Source organism: Asterias amurensis, chromosome 17 (assembly GCF_032118995.1).
Source record: "Asterias amurensis chromosome 17, ASM3211899v1".
NCBI lineage: Eukaryota > Metazoa > Echinodermata > Asteroidea > Forcipulatida > Asteriidae > Asterias > Asterias amurensis.
Genome location: NC_092664.1, coordinates 10,154,878 through 10,169,649, shown reverse-complemented (window position 1 = coordinate 10,169,649; position 14,772 = coordinate 10,154,878). Strand labels below are relative to the sequence as shown.

At 39.3% G+C, this 14,772-nt stretch overlaps 1 protein-coding gene across 1 annotated transcript; it reads left to right on the top strand.

Moving 5' to 3' along the window:
• The first annotated feature begins 914 nt into the window (after positions 1 to 914).
• LOC139949489 (O-acyltransferase like protein-like) lies at positions 915 to 14,086 on the top strand. The gene is made up of 15 exons (XM_071947855.1): positions 915 to 1,438; positions 2,414 to 2,580; positions 3,143 to 3,221; positions 4,286 to 4,355; positions 6,691 to 6,823; positions 7,485 to 7,707; positions 8,114 to 8,281; positions 8,942 to 9,038; positions 9,404 to 9,677; positions 10,528 to 10,607; positions 11,400 to 11,504; positions 11,727 to 11,871; positions 12,512 to 12,692; positions 13,211 to 13,353; positions 13,944 to 14,086. Exons 1-15 carry the CDS (start codon positions 931 to 933, stop codon positions 14,070 to 14,072), a joined length of 2,502 nt encoding a protein of 833 aa, XP_071803956.1. The 5' UTR covers positions 915 to 930; the 3' UTR covers positions 14,073 to 14,086.
• The last annotated feature ends 686 nt before the right edge of the window (positions 14,087 to 14,772 follow it).

The window sequence follows — 14,772 nt, the reverse complement described above, 5'->3', positions numbered from 1 at the left end:
CAACTCTTTTTCGAGTGGTCTTCCACTCTTTTAGATTGAACTTTGCGTCTTTTTGAGTGATTTTTCACTCTGTCCTGGAGTGAAACCCCTCTATAAGAGTGAAATAACCACCACTCTTTTTGAAGAGACGTATGGAGGACAGGTATTTTTTAACTCTTTTACTGAGAGAGATTATAATCTTGTTGCTTCATGCAATTTTAGACTATACAGTACTTTACTAACTTATGAAAAAGAAGTGTATTTATTTTGAAGATTAATGAACAAATCTGTTTTACGGTGTAGGAACTACGCTCACAGAGAGAGGCGTTTGGAAACATTTCTGTGATAATAGATGACACTTTTTTGAGAAGTTAGTTGAAACCTGTCCTAAAATCTTGTTTGAAATCTCTGAAATAATACAAGTCAGGAAAGAACCTCGAATTAAAGGAATGTTAATAAAATGTAACACTTTACCCAGATAAGGCCAAATTTGAGTTGTGGGTGAGTAGGGGGGAGGGCGTGCCCCGTGTGCCACCCGTTTACGACTGCTATCAAACGGATAGTAGATGCATGTTGACTTAGTTCGGGATTTTACTACTACGTTTTAGAATCATATTTCTTGGTTTTACTGAGTCTAAGTGATTACTTAAAAAAAAATAGGACCCTACGGAATGATTGCGACAGGGGCGTGTCACGCCCACGAAAAAAAACTTTCCAGAGGAGTGGAAAAAATGACTCAATAAATTCAATGGGTATTCGACAAAAGCAAAAGACAGGTTCGTGTTGATTACGTAATCGCTATTTACTTTTCGGCTATTCTGTCTCACTACTAAAGAAATAATATGAACGTTCATGTGACATAGGCCCCATTGGCTTTTATGTAACTTTATATAAAAACCATTGGACGGAGACTGAACAAGCTGATGTGTGCGTTTTACTCGGTTGGAGTGTATGTGTTTCCGAATTCATAACTGCGCTCAAACATCAGAAATAATGGCCAAATTCCAAATTGCTTCAGCAGTTTTTATAGCATTGTTTTTAACTCTGGCTGGTCGGGCAGAATGCATGGATCCAGCGCTACAGATGCAAGTTCTGCAGCAACTAGGGATTGATGGCATTCCACAGCAGCTGTTGATAGATGCATTGCAATCAGTCGACGTCCCCGCTCTAAACGTGACCGAAATAGGGGAACTTGTGGTCGAGTTCCTCAGAGATGTAGCGGTCAACTCGACCGTCGTGGCTGACTTGCTTCGCTTGTATGATGACTTGGGTATCTCGAACCCTCTTCAGCCCGGAGGGTTGGATGTGGTGGGGCTGGACGTGATATTGCAACAGTTTGAAATTTTCGCGACGCAGTATCTCGCTAGCACCACGTTCAGGAATGTGTCGGCGCAGTGTCTGGATGATATGCAGTTGTTCTTGTCTGATCTGATTGAACAAGAAACCTATGCTAGTCAAAGTGAGTTTAAAATTCCCCTTTCTCTTTGATCATCATTGGTTTGCTAGTTTTCAGTTAACAAAAACAAACAAAAATTTGCAAAAAAAAAGAAAAAAAGAAAGACAATAACGCATTAGGTCGAAATTACGCATTAGGTCGAACTATTTTAGCAGCAAATTAACGACATCACTTTAGTCTAAGATTAAGCATGATTATTTTGTTCCCTAAACTATGGACAGATACACATTTTGATTGTCCAACCAAGGTATAGTCACTTGGATGTAAGAGAAATGAAGCAGACAAAGCAAATTGTTACAAATTACGCCTAAGTTTATGAAGGAACTGAGCTCTCAAGTTTTAGATGCTCCTTTAAATGCAGCTCAAAGTTTGCCCTAAAAGAAAACCGATGTCAAATCATTGTTTCGATTGGTTGTGTTGTTAGCAAAGCGGTCAACTGTATTGAGCATGATTAATACCATGCTGTGATATTATTTGTTGAAGGGGAATGAATCAAGTTTAAAGTATGATTTGGTTTTACTATATAACGACATAATAAACACTGTAAGGCCTTTACCCAGTGCTATTCGAGTATTGCAGTGGAAGCAGTTCACAGATGCCGACTGGATTCGAACCCATTACCGTCCGCATGCGGTAATGTCTAAACTTTTGCACTAACGGAGTAACTACGCGAAATGATTAAAGCTCAAATCCAATTAGCAGCTGGTATCGCAAAATGACTGAGGGACGATAATAAGCAACAGCAAGACAACGGCATTCTGCGAAATATATTTACACTTTTTTAGCGAGAAGCTTTTTTGCTAATTAGGAGCACAAGGATAACAATGTGGGGAATAAATAATGTTTTACACTGTAGTAAGTAATCTGACAACAACAGAACCAGCCATGATAAATTAATCAACAAGCGGCTATAACATTATTTCTCTAATATGCAAATTGTTCCACTATCCAATGGTTTCTTATTTCTTTTTTCCCCAGTGCTGAATTCCTACGGCAGTATTCCAACTCTCAATGATTTACAATTTTCCTACAATGTCAGACGGTATGGTAGTATTGAGCAGTGTCAATACGTCAAGGAATGGAACCCGACTGCACCGTTCGAAACGGTGTCTTGTACGGTCGGGTACCCTTTACCCGTTGGAGGGGTAAGTAATCAAGCTCATAGCAATATCAGCCCCCCTCCCCCTTCCAGGTGTTTTGATCAGAAATTTTCATTGGGGGTTGGTGGTCAGAAAGGGGCAAGTGAATTATTTGTAGGGAGTTGGGGATTGTAAACTCACTCATTTTTAGCTACAATTTGTAATGTTCCCCTATTGTGGGTATTAATAGCAACTTGTCTCGAAGTGGGTTTCAACAAATTATTAAAATCATGTTGTTTTTCTGAGAATTTTTGTTTTCTGGAGGAACAAAGCAATCCTATAATATGGAACTATAGTCGTACAATATTGATGAAGGAAACTCAACCTAGATAACACATTTTAGTATTAAAATATGAATCGTTTTAATGTATAAAATCATGGATGTACGATCGTTCTCATGTTTTAAATGAACTTAACATGTTCTGATTTTTTAATATTTGTTATTGTCTTTAAACAAACAGTTTTCAGTAAAGAATGTTGTGTCGAAGCGCTTGTTTTTCAAAATGATTTGAAAATTTCTTATGAACTAATCAAAAGTTGTCATAAATTCTTCCTTTCACTTTTTCAGACTTACGGTTATAATGGTATTTGTGTTCCTGCCTCATGCTCCAATGAAGACCTATTTGAGATGACCGAGGAAATCCCACGTAAGAAACATTCTTCGTTGTCATTTTAATCATAAAGTGTATTTGCCTACCTATCCAAAATTACAACTCTAGAAAGAGCACTTAAAGGAACACGTTGCCTTGGATCGGACGAGTTGGTATATAAAAAGCGTTTGAAACAGTTTGTTATGAAGTGTGGTTGGAAAGATGTTTTAAAAGTAGAATATAATGATCCACTCAAGTATCACTCAAAATTGTACGGTTTTCATTTTACGTCGCGAATTAACACGGTCGGCCATTAATGGGAGTCAACTTTTTGACTCCCATAAATGGCCGACCGTGTTAGTCGACGAGGTAAAACGAAAACCACGCAATTTTGAGGCATATTTGTGTAGATCATTGTATTATACGTTTACAACATCTTTCTAACCATATCAATTTTATAACAAACGGTTACAAACGCTTTTCAAAGACCAACTCGACCGATCCAAGGCAACGTGTTCCTTTAAGCATGGACACATGGGCAAACCTCTCTTTGACGTTGTGTTTTTTATGTGTACAATTTGCACCTGAAAGCGGGCCCGTAATTTTGTTCGTTACTATTGTAACTTGCACGCAACTACTAGTGAAACGAGGAGAAATTTGTAGTAACAAGTGTGGAAACAACCTTACATAGGAAAACACCAGCTGAAACCCATCCACGTGCGAGGCTTTGGTCCGAGCAGGGATTCGAACCGGGGTCATGAGAAGTAAAAGGGAATAAAAACAGAATCCAATAAGTAAACCTGTTCAGCAATATAACCCGATGAGTGTTTCCTATAAGAAGCAGTGGCCTGCTATGTGAAGAACCAGAGTTTGACATAGTAAGTAGGTCTCGACGTTTCGAACAGCATTCTGTCGTGGTCTTCATTTTGTTTGAGCCTTCACACAACTCAGTTTCGGTTCTTTTTCAGAAATGCCATTATTTATTCTTGTAATGTATTATAATTCGCTTGGTTATTTTCCATCAAACTAATAATTTCTTGCTTCATTCAACAATTTGTTGTCTTTCTCTATTTTTTTCAAAACAGTAATTAGAATTAATATTTTTATATTTTTGATTTTAGTGGTTGGTGAATATTTGAAGTATGAATGTATTGTCGACTATCCTTGGAACTTAGGTGCAATTGTTACAGTGTAAGTATACACAATTTATGTTTACCAAATAATTACTTTAAGATGTTTTCCCTTTGATTATTGGTGATGTTTACTTTTGTTATGTTTTGTATTTCATTGCCGTGCCTGTGAGACATGTATATACTTACTCATAATTAACTTCCAACTCTATTTGTTTTGTACAAAGCCCGCTCTGCCTACAAGCTTTCACGGTAATGGGCAACGTCTCATACATTCATTATTTGAAAAAAATGAAGTACTTTAACTCAGATTGAGAGCCGTTTCTAACAATGTTTTATTATTACCAGCTCTCCATTGCTCGTTACCAAATAAGTTTTTATGCTACAGAACAAAATGTTTTGAGAAATGACCAATAGTGTGCGGTACCTTTAAAGGGAAGGTACACGTTTGGTAATTACTCAGAGCAAATTAGTAACTTAAAAACTGACTTGGTAACGAGCATTGGAAAGCTGTTGATGGTATAAAAGATTGTGGGAAACGACTCCCTCTGAAATAACGTAGTTTTTGAAAAAGAGGTAATTTCTCACTAAAATTATTGTTAAAAGACTTCTAGCCAGAAGTCTTTCATTCCTATCTGAAAGCACCCAAATTCGCCCAGCAAGGGTGTTTTTTTTATTTGTCATTTTCTGTCCACCTCGATGACCGATTGAGCCCAAAATTTTACAGGCTTGTTATTTTATGTTTATGTTGGGATACACCAAGTGAAAACACTGGTCTTGGACAATTACCAATAGTGTCCAGTGCCGATTAGACAGAGTATCCAAATGGTTAAAGGCAGTGGACACTATTAGTAATTAGTAATGGGGAGAGGTTGATGGTCTAAAACATTGTGAGAAACGGCTCCCTCTGAAGTGCCATAGTTTTCGAGAAAGAAGTAATTTTCCACGAATTTGATTTCGAGACTTCAAATTTAGAACTTGAGGTCTCGAAATCAACCATCTAAACGCACACAACTTCGTGTGACAAGGGTGTTTTTTTTCTTTCATTATTATCTCGCAAGTTCCATGAATGATTGAGCTCAAATTTTCACAGGTTTGTTACTTTATGCATATGTTGAGATGATACACCAATATTGTGAAGGCTAGTCTTTGACAATTACCAACAGTGTCCACTGCCTTTAACGCATTGCACCCTATATCAGAACCTTGGTGGCGGCTATCTTGCGTCAGCATCATGTGGTCGTTGGTGTTTCTAATCACCTTGAGAACCAAATACTTCTGTCAATATTTGACAAGATCTATTACACAAGTACAAACGCAATGCATCTATTTGTTGTGTTTTATAATTAGATGAGGTTTGCGGTAGCACCGCTTTTGAGTATTGTTGGTTTCTGAAAAGAACCGTTGGTTGACAAATCAATGTTTCGATCGGTATGCTCTGAATCGGCGACGGAAGAATTTCATCCCCAGAAGATGATGTTACCGCATACCTCACGTGATTAAACCATTCAACGGTTCAACTCCTACTTGTTTGTTATGATTGTCCAGTGTTGACCATTGAGATTTGAGTTTTTAGCGGAAATCAAATACAAACAAATTTTGAGATTGGATCGCAAGGACTCGGGGGGGGGGGGGAAGGGGGGGAAGGGGGGGGAAGGGGGGGGGGGGGCTAATGAGGGCAAGCACCACTACTTAAGGTAAGTTAAAAGTCAAGAAGCATTGCAAGTAATCTGCTCTTTTTGGTATTCATGGTGAGTTCCGAAATGAATAAATAAGTAAAATACATACGAATGTATTTTTTTCGCAAAGTAGGCAAACCAACACATCTTAGCGATGGAATTTTCAGTGATCTCACCATTGAAATGACACGAATGATAGAGCATAATATAGTTAGTTTGTTCATGTTGTTTCTGTTTTAGCGAAGGTTAAAAAAATTACAGAAATTACATTTCCACAAGGCTCCAGTGACAACCTACAAACATCTAGTTTTCTGTGCTGCTTTTATTTCCAAATATTTAACTAATACAATTATTCGTATGGAGACTAGATACGACCAATTACAACGAAAGCTTGTAGGCGGGGATGCATTGTACAAAACAAAACAAAACATGGAAAGTAACTCTATAATAGTACTACTCCCCAAGGTACAGCAATTACATACAAGACAGCAAAAGTAAACACAGTTTCTTTTTTGGTACGCGAATTTTTCAATGTACAAATCTGCGATGGCCCGCTATAGTCAAATAATAAGCTGTAATTGCATCACAGTCGAACAGTATTTCTCATAACTCATTTGCATCTATACTTTCATCATCAATGTCATAAATCCACCATCTACCTCAGTAATTACGTGTTTTGGTGTAAAACATTTCTGACTTTACTGTTGATTATTACAGGTGTATTTGCTTCGCCTTTGTTATGCTGGTAACCATAGGAACCGCGTATCACATGTTGGCACACGGGAGCATTCAGGGTGTCATCTCCAAGACGGTTGAGATGTTAGAGAAGGCAAAGAGTCCCCCAGTAGTGGTAAGAAAAATAAGAATGGTCCCTATTCAAGACAGAACGAAAATACTGACAATTTCATTCCATCGTTACATCGTGAACTCACAAGCGTATAATAGACTTTTATTTATTGTGGTCATCTTAATTTTACTCCATTCCAACTCATTGTAACCATGGAGGAAGGAATCTATTTCCTTCCTCCATGTTGTAACCAAACTGAGGTTAGACGAACTAATAACATGGTGCCATGCACAATGGATGTTAGCATTCATTACTGTTATAAGGAACAGGGAACATGTCCAATATGGTGACAGCGTGATGAGGGTCTATAGGACTAACCCCACTTTATAACACAGTGCAATTATTGAACAATACATGAAACATACAAGTCTTACAGCTTTTTACGATGAAGGGCAAATTATTCATTAAACATTCATCCCCTGTACAATTTAATATGCGGAGTCCATGTGCCCGTCGAGATTATTCCCCATCCAAGACAAAACAAAACACCTCTACACTATATCTAGTGCAACTTTCCAAACATCTGAGCATCAATATTTAACATTGTCCCTACAACAAGTATGTGGTCTTCCTCAGACCATAAAGAGGATGTGGTAAAAAGTATTTCTTTTTTATCAATGATTTCAGTACTTCACAATGATTGCTATTTGTACCACATTTACAGCCCACTGTTTACCAGAAACATCTGACGTACGGCACGACCAACAAGGGATTTGAACCAATTGCTGAGGAAACCGTGGAGCTCGAGAAAGGACAGACAGAGGACAACGAAGACAGAGAATCGGTGAAGAAAGGAGGGATGAATCCCAGTGATAAGAAGCCCGCTGCGACTAACCCAGAAGACGATGATGAGGTCGCTGTATACAAAAACTATCTGAAGAGACTAGGTAGAGTAAAAACACACCCACAGTGACGGAAATGACTTCCAGAGGGATTTTGGTTCCAGAGGGGCCCAGACCCAATACCCTTTCTACTCTAACTAACCACTCCTCTATAGGTGTGGGTTCGAATCCCGCTTCACATCACCCAGGGGTATAAATGGGTATCTGCAAGGGTGATACCGAGTTGGAAAAGGCCACTGGAGCGCACGGCAGCTCGGGGCTTGTATACTCCACAGGGAGCTGAGAAAAATTACAGAAATGTTATGGCCCAACAACCAGGGGTGGATTTCACATTAGTCTTTGTGAAATCGACCCCAGGGAGCATTGATACGGTTATGGTAAAATTCACTATTTTATTATTGAAGTTTTGAAGGCTCATATTATTTATAATGCGGCACTTTATTTCTTACAGGTTTCGTTGACAGACTCCTGATGGGTTTTTCGTCCATCAGTAATGGGGCCAAGATCCTCAGCACCAAGGAACCTGCAGGGAGTCTAGGGGCACTCAATGGTATTCGTGTCATCAGTATGTTCTGGATCATTCTAGGACACACCTTACAGTTTCAACTTTCCTACATAGGTAAGCCGGGCTTCGGATGGGACGTTAAGCCGTTGGTCCCGTGTCTTTCTTAACAAGTAATATTAACACTTATCGCTAGAAGGGATTTGCCCCGGTGTTACTGGTTGTGGTTGCTGAATGCGCCGCAGCACCATGCTAACCATTATGAGGTGCTAAAAAATTGGGTCTCAGAATTTATAACATCAATGACATTTCTCCATCATCTTTCTGTAAAAATATATATATACTATCGCGCCTTGGTTATCTTGTTGGTAGATACGTGTGCTAAGATTTCGATTTATTTTTGATAATAAAGTTATAAACATGGTTCGTTTCGAAAATTATATCATTGACTTCAGCAACGTTTCCTCCACGAGGCACAACAAAGTTTTGATTGTGACCTCTGGCTGTAGAGGAGTTCAACTGAAGACGAGCAGAATATACTACTCGAAACGTCGATACCACACCGGTTCTTTTCAGAGCCAACACTCCCACAAAAGAGATTTACACAAAGTTGTACCCCAAGTTTACTATTTATTTGTACAGAAAAAGTCTATTTTTAGCATGTTTGCCCCATATGCTCGAAATGGATGCAAATTATGACTTTCAAGAAAAGACAAACAAGCCCGAAACATACTCCATGAGTTGATTGTTTTTTTATTACCATGTTATTTTTAACAGAAAACCCCCTGTACCCTCTAATGGAAGTTGTTCCCACCTTCATGTTTTCCATTGTTCTCAACGCTACACTATCCGTGGACACATTCTTCATGCTCAGGTAAGCATCAACACTTTCACTTATTTGTTTAGTTAAAAAATTGTGCACAAGCGACCATTCAATTAAACCAACGTTTATTTCGATATCGGTGAAAAAATGTTGATAATAAACAAATTAAATTCAGTTGTTCAAGTCAAAGACAGTCAAGAACAAACTTTTTGGTTGGGAACGTTGGGAATTCGGACAAATCATTCATTATTTGATCGACTTCTGAAGCTACTTCTTATAGCTTTTAAGAAAGTTCTCTTCACGTATATGAGTATTGCTCAGTCAAGTAAAAGTTTTTGATAAGCAATAGTAGTAAACCAATCAATATATCAATTTCTCCAGTATTTATACTATCAACATTTTGTTTTCACCCACAGTGGCCTACTCCTGACATACCACACCCTAAAACACCTGAAGAAAACCAAGGGCAGAATGAACTGGGCCATCTTCTACTTCCACAGAGTCTGGCGCATCACCCCAACCTACATGATATCATTGGCTATATTCGCCAGTCTCGCTATTCACTTCGGCACGGGACCAACCAAGAACTCTCTATTCGAGTACGTGGGGAAGACGTGTCAAGATTATTGGTGGACCAACCTGCTGTATATCAATAACTTATACCCGTTCCCTGGTACTCTGACGGCACAGGTAAAGTGCAGACTTTCCCTTGGCAATACCTTGAAAGACCAGTTGCAAAAAGTAGTTACGATTGAGACCTTTATAAAATTGTGGTTTACTGCATTTTTTAAATGTTTCAGTGCAATCACCTTTTTATATTGTATTATTATATTTTTATCGTTGGCAGGGGTCTGGTTTTACACATCTTTTGATGACAGTTTTATACTTTTGTTTTAACCTTGGCAGCCCCTGTACAACTTGTAACTATTGTTGATGTCTAAAGTTTTAAAATAAATTCACGGTATAAAAACACCCTTAAAAAACCCCAACACAAATCACCAATACAAATTTCATCACACTAATTGAAACTTTCTGTGGACACTAGGTGAAAGCAGACTCACAAGTCCATTTGATTTACGCACCTACTTTAGAACTGCTATTTACTGGATTCGGACTGCCTCTAGCTGCCGGGCAATCTCGGTGGTCTAGTTGGTATGACACTGCTCTAGAATTGCAAAGGTCGTGGGTTCGAATCCCACCCGAGTAAAAATGCCTGTGATTTTTTTCACAGGACTCGGGAAAGTACTGAGTATACAGTGCTACACACATCGGTGTATATGGGTAAAAACCAAAAATTAATATTCTTTATCCCCGATGCAAATTTAACATCTATTAAATGCTATTTACTGGATATGTTTCTTAGTAATGACACATTTTGTATGCTGAGCTAACACTGTTCCCGATGCTACTGGTATCATTTAGTTAAAATTCCATTTTGAATTTACTACAGTTGTACTTGTGGTAGTTTTCTCAGCACACGCAGTCTATATAATATTATGCCATTACTTTCAAACTGTTATTTGTTGATTTTTATTTACAGTGTATGGGCTGGTCATGGTACTTGGCAAATGATATGCAGTTCTTTGTCATCAGTCCATTTCTACTTTATCTCTTGTACAAGTGAGTAATATTGCTCCAAATGTTTGTAAAGTTGAATCGTTTAATCACATGACAAGTTGAGTCGTGTATAATAGGTTCCTTTCAGAATAACCAATAAGCCATGAGAGTGACTCGTAAAGTGAGTATATAGATACCAGCCCTGACCAGATGTCCGGATCCTAACATTGTACCTTTGACTTCGCTTCCGTTTCAGTCAAATCCTTCTAAACGTGTATACATAAAACAACTTTACATGCATGTACATGTACATTACAACCATTTTGCATGCTGCATTCAGACTACCAAAAGGGCAGCTAATAAAACAAACAACACCTCGGACCAATCAAAACCAAGATATGGAAAGCATACATCACTGCACGTTCATCCAATGAAATCTACGTATCCAATAAAATCGAGGGGCGTGCAAGACCATGCTTGTCATTATCTTTGCGGAAATAGAAAGACAGGGGACCAACCGTCGATTTCACCAAACTCTTCCTAACTTAGGATTAATCTTAGGACTTAGGACGGGTTCAGTTCCGTATCCAAATACGTAGGACGAATTGAACCCATCCTAAGTTAGGACGGGTTACCCGTCCTAACTCGAGTTAGGATTAATCCTAGCGTTTCGTGAAATCGGCCGCAGTCTATATTCTTTTGACCTCTAGCCGAGGGCGCCATATTAAAGTGAACACTGAGGGCGCACTTGTTATCTACACTAAACGGTTGTGTGACTATCTTCCTTTCCTGATGCATTAATTTGTACCAACAGCACCCCTTCAGCTATAAAAACACAATATATTTTTTTTCCAGGAACGCAAGAATTGGTCTTGGTGTGATTATTGTACTGTGTTTTGGTTCAATTGGTGTAACAGCGTACCTTGCTCTGTACTCCGGAACCCCAGTTGGAGTGCACCCGTAAGTCATTTAAATAAAAGAAAAAGAAATAACAATGATAGCAAGTTTAGTTTGGCTCTCAGCCTCAGGCGTGTATTGGAATGATGTGACACAGTTTACTGATAACAGCAATAATGGTGTCCGTTAGAAATAAAAAAATAAATAACAAATTGAGATGAAAGTATCACAGAGTAAAGTACAAGGCTTATAAAATGACTAACGTTTTCTTTATTGCCTCGTTAGATTTTATAACAACAATACCCTTGGCACCGAAGATGCGGACATCATCTATGGCAAGCCGTATTGCCGCATACAATCATACCTGGTTGGCATGATAGCTGGCTATGTGTTCTTCAAGATCGGTGGCAAGCCCTTTAAAATGAACAAGGTGCGTAAACAATAACCTTCCTTCGAGAGTAAAACCCCTTGCAAAGTAGGGGCAAGACAAGAAGACAAGTAAAGTCGCTTATTGAAAGTTTACATCTTAAGAAGGAGCTTGAGTTCATAGGGGTAATGGTTTTGGTGCTGTAGTGCAGTTTGCAGCCAATCAAACCAGGAACACCGGGGCAAACCCATACTCTTTTCGATAATTACACTGGTATGTGCGTTACACAGCACACGGGGCCATTGGCTGTACGTCCCATTCGAAGGATGAAGCATCCTGCTCAAGGACGCAGGTATCACCACTGGGACTCGAACCCATACTCTGCTGAACAGAAAGTTTAAAAGGGAGAGTTTGAGCAATACTACCACTAAGGGGTTAGACTTGTGGACAAGTCGTTAAATGGCTGTCGCTGTTATAGCGTTCGGACTCTCTCTGTGATTCAAACGACGACACTGGTGACATTTTCGGGTAACTGCTGGCTGTGCGAGACTAAAACTGCTCTCTCGCGTTGTGTAGTCTCGGAGTCTGCAGCCAGCAGCTTCGCGCAAGAGAGCAGTATTCGATCGCATAACAACATTTACGACTTGCCCAGCAGGCTACTGAGGGGTTAATTCAGCATATTTTTTGTTTTCTTGTTTTAAAGCGGATGAACGCTCTATTGTGGTTGACAGCTTTTGCTATCGGATTCAGTGTTGTTTTCGGACCATGGAGAGAGGATAACGATCTTCCACAATCACTAGCAGTCATTTACATTGCAACGAGTAGGTTTGCATTTGCAATTGCTGTGGCGTTGGTGGCGTTTGCTTGCGTTGTGGGATATGGAGGTAAGTATTGTGTGCAAGTCAACATTGTTTAAATGCACTGGGGTGGATTTCACAGAGGTAGTCCTAACTTAGGACTAGTCCTAAGCAATGCTAAGAGATAGGACCAGTCCTAAGTTAGGACCAGTAACTCATCTTAACTTAGGACTGGTCCTATCTCTTAGCATTGCCTAGGACTAGTCCTAAGTTAGGACAACCTTTGTGAAATCCACCCCTCTGGACATGTTTGGTTATATTATTGTCGAAGACTAGTTATGGTACTTGCTGTATCCCAACACTATACATAAAATAACAAACCTGTGAACATTGGGCTCAATTGGTCATCGAGTTTGCAGGAGAATGATGAAAAAAACCCCACCCTTTTTGCATTTTTTTTTCTGCCTTCAGACGCATAAAGTCTTCAGCTGAAGATTTGTATTATTTGAGTGAGAAATTACCCCTTTCTCAAAAACTACATCTTTTTTGGGGGGTTTATATGGCCCGATTTGATACTTATACTTGTGTTTATGTTTTGCTTTCAGGACCAATTAATGCCCTACTGAGTTGGCGCGCTTGGGCTCCCCTTGGCCGTCTGACCTTTGCCGCCTACCTTCTACATCCCATAATAATCTTCGTTGTCTACTTGACAAAAAACTCGTTGTATCACTTCACCTACATGCAGTATGTGAGTATACAGGGAAATTGAGAGACTTTAAATTTTCTTCCAGTTTTACAAGTACTCTATCTAATTAGGAAATGAGGGTTTCACGAGATGAATATGACATTTTATTTTGAGCCCCAATTTACCAAAATTATTTGTAAGCCCTGTCCCTTTCCCTAACGTTTTGATTAAAGGCAGTGGACACTATTGGTAATTGTCAAAAACTAGCCTTCACAGTATGTGTATCTCAACATATGCATAAAATAACAAACCTGTGAAAATGTGAGCTCAATCGGTCATCGAAGTTGCGAGATAATAATGAAAGAAAAATAACCCTTGTCACACGAAGTTGTGTGCGTTGAGATGGTTGATTTCGAGACCTCAAGTTCTAAATCTGAGGTCTCGAAATCAAATTCGTAGACAACTACTTCTTTCTCGAAAACTACGTCACTACAGAGGCAGCCATTTCTCACAATGTTTTATACAATCAACCTCTCCCCATTACTCGTTACCAAGAAAGGTTTTATGCTAATAATTATTTCGAGTAATTATCAATAGTGTCCATAACCTTTAAACGACAGTGTTGTCTACTTTCTTTCTTTTCTTCCCCACAGGCATATACGTTTGTTGCACATTGTGTTTTCTCGTACCTGGCTGCCTTTCTACTCTCCATCTTTGTAGAGGGACCGATGATGGGCCTAGAGAAGACTTTACTCGGCGGAGTAGCCGCCAAAAACAAATAAGTCAATATGGAGGTTTATCACGCGAACGGATACGCATACGCATTGTGACAGCTTATACGTGTAGCAAGCAGGAACTCAGTGACGTATGCACGTAAAGCGGATAGCTATAGTAGCGTATGACGCCATACTGATGCCGTATCCGTCGCACTAACAGTATCCGTTCGCATGCGAAACCCCCATTATGTGAGCATCGAAACGAGTATGTGACACTCATGGGATTGAGACGCTATTTTTCGAAATATTTTGTTTACCTGTCACAAGTATTTATAAAGGCTCGGCAATGAATGTGAACTCGTTATAGTTGTTCCGTGTTGTAATGCCACACCGAGGGCGTGTACAATATCTCGTAGGACTCTGAAGTAAGGTGTTCTTTAAGTAACTGTTGTAATTAGAATGTGCTCCACATTGTCTTATTTCTCATATTTTATAGAGCTATGATTGTTCACAGGAGTGGTTTCGCCGCCCTTGTTTTCTTTTGCGGTGATGAGTCTGGAGAAGGCTTAACTCGGCGGTGCAACCCCCCAAAATAAGTCAAGATTGAAAATTGACACGAGTGTTAAGTAGTTTCTTTAATATTGTTTGAGGTTTCCCTCTTGTGCGTTTTGAGCACCTGAATTTGGTGGATGTTGCATTGGCGCCATCTTTAGTAGAGGCTCGGCAAAATGCGAACTTGTAAGTAATTATTCTGTGTGGTCACACA